This window comes from Micropterus dolomieu, linkage group LG03 (genome assembly GCF_021292245.1).
Source record: "Micropterus dolomieu isolate WLL.071019.BEF.003 ecotype Adirondacks linkage group LG03, ASM2129224v1, whole genome shotgun sequence".
Classification (NCBI taxonomy): domain Eukaryota; kingdom Metazoa; phylum Chordata; class Actinopteri; order Centrarchiformes; family Centrarchidae; genus Micropterus; species Micropterus dolomieu.
In genome coordinates, this window is record NC_060152.1 from 31,626,938 (window position 1) to 31,636,787 (window position 9,850).

General features: G+C 41.6%; 1 protein-coding gene across 1 annotated transcript; it reads right to left on the reverse strand.

Annotated features, from left to right (window-relative positions):
• Nucleotides 1-411: 411 nt before the first annotated feature.
• fzd1 (frizzled class receptor 1) lies at nt 412-5,127 on the reverse strand. Its single transcript, XM_046044062.1, has one exon. It carries the CDS (start codon nt 4,811-4,813, stop codon nt 3,155-3,157), a length of 1,659 nt encoding a protein of 552 aa, XP_045900018.1. The 5' UTR covers nt 4,814-5,127; the 3' UTR covers nt 412-3,154.
• Nucleotides 5,128-9,850: the final 4,723 nt, after the last annotated feature.

The window sequence follows — 9,850 nt, forward strand, 5'->3', positions numbered from 1 at the left end:
ACTTTCTATCTAGTAGAAATCTATTGGTGCTATAGTCTCTCTCCTTACGCAGCTCAGCAAGGAAACACTGTCCAGAGGAACACAACGAAGGAATTTAGCACCAAAAAGAGCATAATATTGAAAATATCCACTTGTTTTGCTAACTCAGACTGCTTAAAGTTCATATTACCTGAATGCATTTTTACACAGAATGTGGACTGCTGGTTCTGTGCCCCATCACTTACATTGACATCTTGTCCAGTATGGACAGGAAGACTGATTCCACAAAGGACAATATCTTTTTCAAAGCACACTCTGCACGTGAGCATTTTATCAATCTATTAAACCTATTCTGTAATGGCAAACAATCCATATGTCTGTTCATTTACCAGTTTTAGCGGGGGGGAAAAAAAGAAGACATTCTACAAAGGCTTGACAGTTGCAATGGTGAGATTGTTTTTATTCTCATAAAGCAATCAATGTAGAGTGTGTGTGTGTATATATAAGATTCTTTCTATAAATATAAAGGTTCTCTTCATAGCGAATGCAAAGGAAATTACTTCAAAGCTGTGACTATTGTAGAGCCGTCAACACAATAAAAGGATTATTATGAACCGGAAGCACCGTGTGGAGGAGCATTTGACAAGAACACAAGCCGTGATGTGTGCGTGAGCCGAGCTGCACTGACAGCAGCCGCTCTGCATTTCAACACAAGGCCTCCTTTCTCCTGCAGTGGAAGACGTGCAAGCTGCCGGCTGCTCTTCAGTCCCACAGTGCAGACACGCAGCTCTGTTCACCAGGATCAAATTACTCTGCAGATCAACCCAAGTCTCTTCTCAACAATAACTGACACATTCAACTTCCAGGTTAAGAAAATGTGTCGGTAAAAATGAATCAAAAATATGTTTTGTTACAAACATTTATGATATGTGCATGCTAAACAACCTCTCCCACTATCACCTCTAGATATAACCATTTTTACAGTGCCATGTTAAAGTTTGGGTGCCCTTTAAGCTTTGAACAATGTGGAAAATCCTGTTTCAAATGAAGTTACAAACCAAAATTTGTAAAATATGTTTTGCAAACCATCGGGGTGTTTTTAGGTATAAATAATGAGAATAAAATAAAACAACCAATGCGGGTGCATTTATTGTTCAGTATCTGTGAACATAACCTCAACTCAAATGACCTCTTATATACTCTCAATAAAAGTGAGGGGAGTATGATCATTTACTTTACTTTTAAAACCTAAACTACCTTCACCTCAAAGCTGCAGATAAGCCTCACATTCCACAATACGCCCGGGTTTTCTGAAACTGAACCCATGCTACACCCTAAAATGCATTCAAATTCTACTGATATTAGTTCTTTGCTTTTGATGGCAAAGTCAAAATAATGAGAGTTCTGAAACATGTGCAAAACCGGCAGCTGCATAAGATGTGTGAAGGTTTGATAAATATTTCTCACTAACACAATTCATCTGTGATGCTGGCTGGTTTCCTGAATCTGACCAACAATGGAAAAACCCAAAGATATCCCATGTACAATATTTAACGACCAAAAAGTAGAAAATCCTCACGGTTGGGAGTTTGGAGCCTGCAGATGTTTGGCATTCATGTTTAAGAAATAACCGAAATGATTAATTGTTTATCAGTACAGTTTCTGATTAATTTTCTTTCAAACATCTAATCGATTATTCGACTAATCATCTTTGCTCCGCTCTGATGAAGGGCGCACCTCCATTTACAGACAGTTTTTTATTTAGCTGAATTAACTGCATGAAAATTAATTCAGATTTTCTTATTACTTTGATGGGATAGGGGGAAAAAAATCAGATTAATGGGTAGCAAAATAAACTGCAAAAGCTCAAAGGGTTTCCAATAATTTTACATAGCACTGTACACAGAATTATTAAAAAAATGAATTGAATGTGTTTGAACACACACACACAGAGGTCTTCTGATTGATTTTTATGCTTTCCAGCTTTGTATTTTAACAAATCAAATTGCCATTGCTGGCAGCCACTAAATACAAATTCAAGTCATTTTAGTGCTGTTCAAAGGAGCACGTCAGCATTTTTGCATGTCTAAGACCCCTGTTACATATGACTTACATCGAAGTGTTTTCCTTCCTACCAGGCAGCCCCTGGTTTCAGTTCACTTCATTGCAGGGGAAAATGATATGTCATAAATCAGTGAACATATTATCTGCTTTAAATTTGCTGAAAGTTGTTAAATTGTTGTGTGTTATTTTTGCACGGTGACAATCTGCACTTACACCTGCATTATGCACAATATCAGAACTTTTAACAAAACGAAGCACAGCCACGATGGTCACTGTGCAGAATGACCTAACTCAAACATTTTTAAACGGTCTGTTAGTCGATTCACAAATTATAGTTCAACAAGAGGAGAACTGCTTCCTGGAAGGTAGGGAAAACACAATTCAAAAACTTCAGTATTGCCTGAGAGGACGTAAGACTGTAAAATCCATCACTTTCAGAACTAAAACATGCAAAAACTCTGGTATGGTCCTTTTAACCTGAATTGTTATGTGTGCTTTATTTGGAAAGGAATGTTATAACTGACTGGGCCTGAGCTACAGGCCACAACCATCTGTCACGTTGTTTCACATTCACAACCTGTGCACCTTTTCTTGTCCCAGACTGCTGAAGTTTCCCTTCAGACCCAGGCAACTGCTGCTCAACTGTATAACAGACACAAACTACAGCTGGTTAATCAGGATAAGAGGGAGCCATGAGGAAGCACTTGGGTTTCACGGGACTCTGCCTAGAATAGCCCCATGGCTCAGAGGCAGTTCACTGATCAAAGACACAAACACTCCATGTGAAATACTCCCAGTGGTGTCCACAGTAAGTCAGGTCATGAGACTTCAGGATCCTTAATGGTCAGCTGGCTCTTTGTGATGAATAAGTACAATTCCATTATGTCCGAAGCATGAAAAAAGTTTGTTTTTTTTAAAAAAAAGAAATCATTTTTAAATTTTTAAATACAAATATATACTTACAAAAATCTCACAAATGTATATGTACATTAGAAAAAAAACATACCAAGTGTCTCCTGTAAGTCCGAGAAAAATCAAAAGGAAATAATAAAGAGGATAATCATTCAGTTTGTCACTGTGCAGTCTGTGTGAGGGATGAGGTTAAACCACATTACACTGTGGTCTCACCCTGTTTACTGTTGGCCAGTCTCGTGTAAAACCTCCTCCAGGAGTTGAGGGTCTTCCCAGACCAGATCCAAAAGCCGGAGGTGATGCCCACAATGAGCGTCATGAGATACTTTATCATGAAGACGGTGAAGTCGGGACTCATGCTGGGGTGGTTCTGGATGGGACACGGCACGGCGTACGTCTTACACGTCTGGCTGATCCACGTCCTCTCCCACTGCTCTCTGAAGGCCTGCTCGTAGAAGTAGCAGGCGATGACGATGGTGGCCGGCACGGTGTACAGCACGCTGAAGATCCCTATCCGCACCATCAGCTTCTCCAGCTTCTCCGTCTTGGTGCCGTCGTGCTTCATGATGGTCCGAATGCGAAACAGGGACACGAAGCCCGCCAGGAGGAACGAGGTTCCGATGAATAGGTAAACAAACAGCGGAGCCAGGACGAAGCCCCGCAGGGCGTCCACGCTGTTGATGCCCACAAAGCAAACCCCGCTCAACACGTCTCCATCCACCTGCCCCACAGCTAGGATGGTAATGGTCTTGATGGCGGGCACGGCCCACGCTGCCAGGTGGAAGTACTGGGAGTTGGCCTCGATGGCCTCGTGGCCCCATTTCATCCCTGCAGCCAGGAACCAGGTGAGAGCCAGGATGACCCACCAGATTGAGCTGGCCATGCTGAAGAAGTACAGCATCATGAAGAGGATGGTGCACCCTTCCTTTTTAGTGCCCTGCACCACAGTCCTTATTTCATTATCAAACCTGTCATTGCACACCACCTTGTCCTCCAGTAAAAACCCGGCGATGTACGCGATGGACACCATGGTGTAGCAGCCAGAGAGGAAAACAATGGGCCGCTCTGGGTAGCTGAAGCGCTTCATGTCCACCAGGTATGTCAGCACGGTGAATAAAGTGGAAGCACAACACAGTACTGACCAGATGCCGATCCATATCCTCGCGAATTTGAGCTCCTCCTCGCTGAAGTACATCATCCCGTGAGATCGCTTAGGCTCGCACGGAGCGCCGCAGTTCTCCTGCCCGAGGAAGCGGTAGTTCAGGTAGGGAGGCACCCTGAGCGAGGCCGGGCACCTGAACTGGCCGTTCATGGGGTCGGAAAGTGTGCGCTCGGTGGGGTACGGGCCGGGGCTGTCCGGCTCGGTGCGGTCCGACATGTTTTGCCCGACGCACAGCTCCCCGGCGCCGTGGACCGGGAAGGACTCGCACGCGAGGGTGTCTGGCCACTGGAAGCCGAACTTGTTCATGAGCGCCTCGCAGCCCTGCCGCGCGCGCTCGCACAGAGAGCGGCACGGGGGCAGCGCCTGCTCCAGCACCGTGCAGACGGGCGCATACATGGAGCAGAGGAAGAACTTTAAATCCGGAGAGCACTGGACTTTCACCAGCGGGTAGAACTGGTGGACCTCCAGCCCCGCGTCCTCCTGGTTGGTGTGACCGAGCAGGTTTGGCATGATAGTCTCGTTGTACGCGATGTCCGTACACAGCGGAATGGAGATCGGCTGGCAAAATCCGTGCTCCGGTATAGACATTCCTCGCTCACCGCCGCCGTATTGCCCGTTTACTCGAAAAATCCCCACGTTCAGGAACAGAATGAAAAACAATATAGTCAAAACCGCACGAAGGAGTCTGTTAACCATGGTGATCCGCCGCGTACTTTCTTTTTGTTGCTGAACTAACTTGCGTAAACGTTACCTCTCCGGGCAGCACAGTAACTGGTACTTCCTTGAAGGCTCTTTGTTGGCGTTTTCTTTGCGAGGTAAGAGCAGCTTCTTCGGAATTTCCTCTGCTCCGAGTTCTCACAGCTCCGAGGTGGCACGAGAGTGTGGGGAACGATCCCCAAATTTTAATAACAAACTCGGCTTCTCCTGCTGAAATTCCAAAACTTAAACGTACTCCTCCAGGAAAGACCTGCTCCTGTCTCCAGTCTGCCCGACGAAGCGTCACTCTGCCGTTCAAACCTGTTCTGCGCTCCCTCACTCTCGTTCCCCTCATTGTCAAGCGCACCGCGATCCAACGGCGCTTCCGGTATAAACCTTCAAAATAATAGTGCCAAATAGAGCGTTATACTGAATAGTTTGGAAAGCTCAAATCCTTCATGGCTATGCGCATCTTTATTAGATGTTATGAATCCTTTTCAGTAGCGTGTGACGTAGCCTGTTTGCATTTATGTAACATACATCTGTATCTCATGTCTTAACAATTGTTTACATGCCACCTTCTTGACAAGGACTTTTAATCTGATACATTTACCTGGTTAAAGAAAGGCAAAAAGAGAAACATACAATTCATAGTTATCAATGACTGTGTAGAGTTTTTAAACAGCTTTAAAGTGCAGCTGTAGTATAAAGTTTGTGAAAATAATAAGATGAAAATTATAAATCATATATGATTTTGAAGTTGTCTTATAAAAGAAAAGTGTTGAAACAGAAATACAATTAAAATGACTTACAATTAAAACGAGTAAATACTTTAGGTCAGTAAAGACAAATATTAAAAAGAGCAATAGGTGATTTCAGCATCTTCCTCCTCTAAAATACATTAGGTTACACTACATATAAATAGCTGTCAAGACATAAGAAACATGAAAATCCATCCATCCATCGTAAACCGCTTATGTACATGGTCGCTGGGAGAAACATGAAAATATACAATGAAAATATTGCTACTTATCAGCTTGATCAGTATCTCACTCTCTGTACAATATATGGCGTATGGACTATCTCCAGTCCGCTTAACTAGCCCACAGCTGCACTTATATACTTCCTGTTTACATCTGTCTCACATTGACTGGCTTTACATCACGTCTCTCTCTCTCACTCACTCACTCACTCACTCACTCACTCACACACACACACACACACACACACACACACACACACACACACACACACACACACACACACACACACACACACACACGTGTTTCAAGAGTTTGCTAATTGTTTTTTGTATCATACAGCATACAGGAATAAACAGAAACTAGTGGAGTCCTGGACAAAATACTTCCAAAACGCTGTAGGCATGGTTTGCAATAGTTGGGTGTGAAACCTTTAGTTATTTGTGGTACATTTGTAGTAAATGAGCGCTAAAACATTAAGAGCCACTACTATGCTTTAATATAAAACTAACAATAAATCACTAGCACTAGAAAATATACCTATGTATCCTCCATCTGTCTGTGTGGTATTCTTTTGCTCTGTTGTTGTGGAATCATTGTTTAATCCAACCTTAATTACTGTTCTGGTATTAACCAATACCAATATGTTCCACTTGACATTCTCTGTGTGTTAAGCTGCCATTTAAACAAAAACATGGTAGGCTATAACAAGCCCAAGTGTGTTCTTTAAATTTTCGCTGGAATAAATGCTTCCACCCATAATCCACTCCACACATAGAGCACAATGCTGAATTGAATGTTTAATTTGTATCTGTGGCAGGCAGCAGTGTCTGTAATTATCTGTCATCAGTTCCTTTGCTGCCAAACCTTTTTTTTTTTTTTTTCTTACATGCCTAAGACCAGCTCGCCTATGGTTGCAAGAAAATGTATTGTTTCTGTTATTTTGAGATCACAAGTTAATTATTTCATGATCTAGGGATAACAAAAGTGGCTTTCTCCTAATAATTGAATAATAATCTTGAAACAATAAAAAGCTGTTGTCTTTATCCCGTTATCTCGAGAAAAACGACCAGTTGCTTAGATTCCAAGATAAGCTGTAAGAAAAGGTCTGAGATAACAAGATATTTAAATTGTGATTTGAAGATTAACGTGACTACAAAAATGTTGGCAACCACGGTCACGAGGGCTATGACAGGTGAAGTTCTGGCCGCAAAGAACGCTGCCTGCATCAGGTGTGCATTAAACTTAACCTTAGTCATTAGTAGTTATCTTACTTTGCCTTTAATTTAAAGCTGCTTTAATCAAATATGAACATTACAAATGGATCAAATAACTACCTGTGTGGGAAATGGGACGCTATGACGAACCCAAAGAGAATTATCACTCAACTATCTTTCCCATCAGCTCACTGTTGTGGTGTTATGGCCCACACTTCCATTGTTTGGTTCAGTCTCATTGCCGTCATCAGCACTGTTTCCATAACATTGTATGGCAGCAGCTACGGCTCCCAGGAGTGGCTGGAGACCAAAGCAAAGCTGAAGGGAGAGTGAATATTGGACTTGCATTCAACAAATGCCCAGACATGGACATGCATAAAAATAATAAATGAATGACAATGCTTCTCTGTGTCTGCTGGTTGTAAATAAGTAAATGGTTTGCTAACACATTTACTATATCATCTCTAATGGTTCCACACAGCATTGTGTATACAGCTCGTTCCTGCTGCCCTCAGATAGCCACATCAGGGCATTCTTTTGAAGATTTCTTTACTTGTTTACATAAAGATAACTTGATTTCTTCTCATCTGACTGATGTTTCAAAACGTGTGTGTATATCAAAATCAGGGATTGTATATCTAAGGTTGAAGGAAAGCTGTATTTTGGCTTTCTTTTCTTGATGTATTCAAGATTGTTGGTCTGCGTCCATCTGTGTCTACTTATGTTTTAATCATTTCCCTTGAAACTGAAATTGTCCAACTCCTCACGGGGTTAACAATGAAGTGAATTTTAATCTACTCCGCTGGAATCAAGCATGCTTGATACATTGCATTCCTGCCCATTGCGCAGACAGAGTGCAGTTTGAGAGTATGTTTGTGAAATCTCAAATAGATGAGACATAGCTCCCGGTAATCAGCCCTGTTTATTACTAAGCATTGAAACACCAGCCGAAGGTGGAAAAAATACATATGAACCCTAATGTAGACAAGATGAGAGCAAGGCTATCTAACTGACACTGTCGTCTGTCTGTCTGCGTGTTAGCAGGAGACACTGACGTAGGAATGCTAGAGCTGGGCTGTACAGAGGAGGGAGGGATAAGAACTGCAACCAAACTTGTGCGTTACCAGAATGTGTTGGTACCGTTGTCTCTAGGTTCTGATGATATGTGACATGAGATGATCTGTTGAGTTTATGGACATAATATGAGACAAAAAAAACACCGTATAATGCATTTACGTGAAATATTCCTTACACACAACAGTAATCCATAATCACAAAATAAGTCATGTTGAATCTTTCAAACTTTCTGACTGTTATGTCTGCTTTCTAAAAACCCCAGTGCTGTTCAGCCCTCGCTGTTCTGCTTTTGCTACAGCTGCGTGCTGTTTTCGCATGCAAAAACACTGGTATTGTCCTGTTAAATTGTTCTATGTAGCATTCTGTTAGACCCCTGTAGGAAAGGAATATGTAACAAAAGTACTAGCTAGTCTAAGAACACACCCTGTCTGTCTTTAGGGGAGCTGGTAATCAAGGCAGGGCCCTTGGCCTTCGCTTGTCTTTGTGAAAATGATGTATCAGAAATTGAACTAGGAACAGGGGAAAAGGAAAGAACACGTGACGTTGTAATGCAGTCACAGGCACTCGATAGAAAGCAGATTCAAAGTCACATCTGAAGCATTAATAAATTTTATTTCAGGTAAAACATTAAACAACATTTACAGAAGGACATTACATCTTCCATAATAACATTACATACAGGTCGTAACAAATAATGCAACAGCTATTCTACTGTATACTATATTGTTTCACTTAATAAAGTGTTTGACGACACTTTTGTTTTTCCAAATCACTTGTGAAAATGATGTATTTTCAGTGCAGCATACAAAAAGAAAACAAAAAATGCAAGAGAAGCTTTATTGAAAAAAGTTGCAAACACAGAATCATTGTTCAGCACAGCAAGGATGCACGTTAAATCCAACCTATATGTATTTCCTACCAATACCACTTCTGTCCACACGATAAATGCCAAAAAAAATAGATGCCTTATATTTATATTCATAATATATGTATATTCATATATGATATCTCTTTGAAAGCATTTAAGGGGACATTTGCAACCCTGTATACAAACTAGTAGAAGCATCAATGTTTCATTTCATAGGTGTGTCAGCGCCTTATCAATTTCCACCTTTGACATTTCTATTGATATTATTTCTAATTTTTCTTGTCACAGTGCTAAATGTGCAATACCACCTAGTCTTTCCTTGTCTGGACTTTATTGAGATATATTGAAGAACATTCAAGTTTGAACAGAGTGCTCTCAGGAACTCTGCCCACACAGGACTCAAAAATATAAGATTTTGTACAAGACTGCAGGCTGCCAAAGCTCCACAGAAGTAAGAGCGTTAAGGGGGAAAGGAAGCAATGTGTGCCACACCAAAAGTGTGCACAAGGAGAAACATCCCAAAATAATTATTCAGCTGCTAATACTGCCTGCAATCCCTTAAAGCCACATGAGGCTGGGCTATCTTAGCACAGCTCGATGGTATTAACCCTCTTCTGTCACGCCGCTTTACTGGCATTACCCACCCCCTCTCCTCCCCTTTTTTCCGCCGCACAATCACAGCCCGGGGATGACACTGAAAAGCCGCAAGATAACTTCAAGTACAGCATTTCCACGAGCTCTCCTCAATCTGTGGTAAAGATTCAAAACGAGGGACGAGATTTACATTTGTAAGGATGGGTAGTTTGCTTTCCGTCAGGCAAAGCAAGGTTATTTATATATATATATATATATATATATATATATATATATATATATATATATATATATATATATA

Bases quoted from the DNA above. Each gene is read 5' to 3' on its own strand.
- fzd1 (XM_046044062.1), bottom strand. From the start codon at position 4,813: ATGGTTAACAGACTCCTTCGTGCGGTTTTGACTATATTGTTTTTCATT.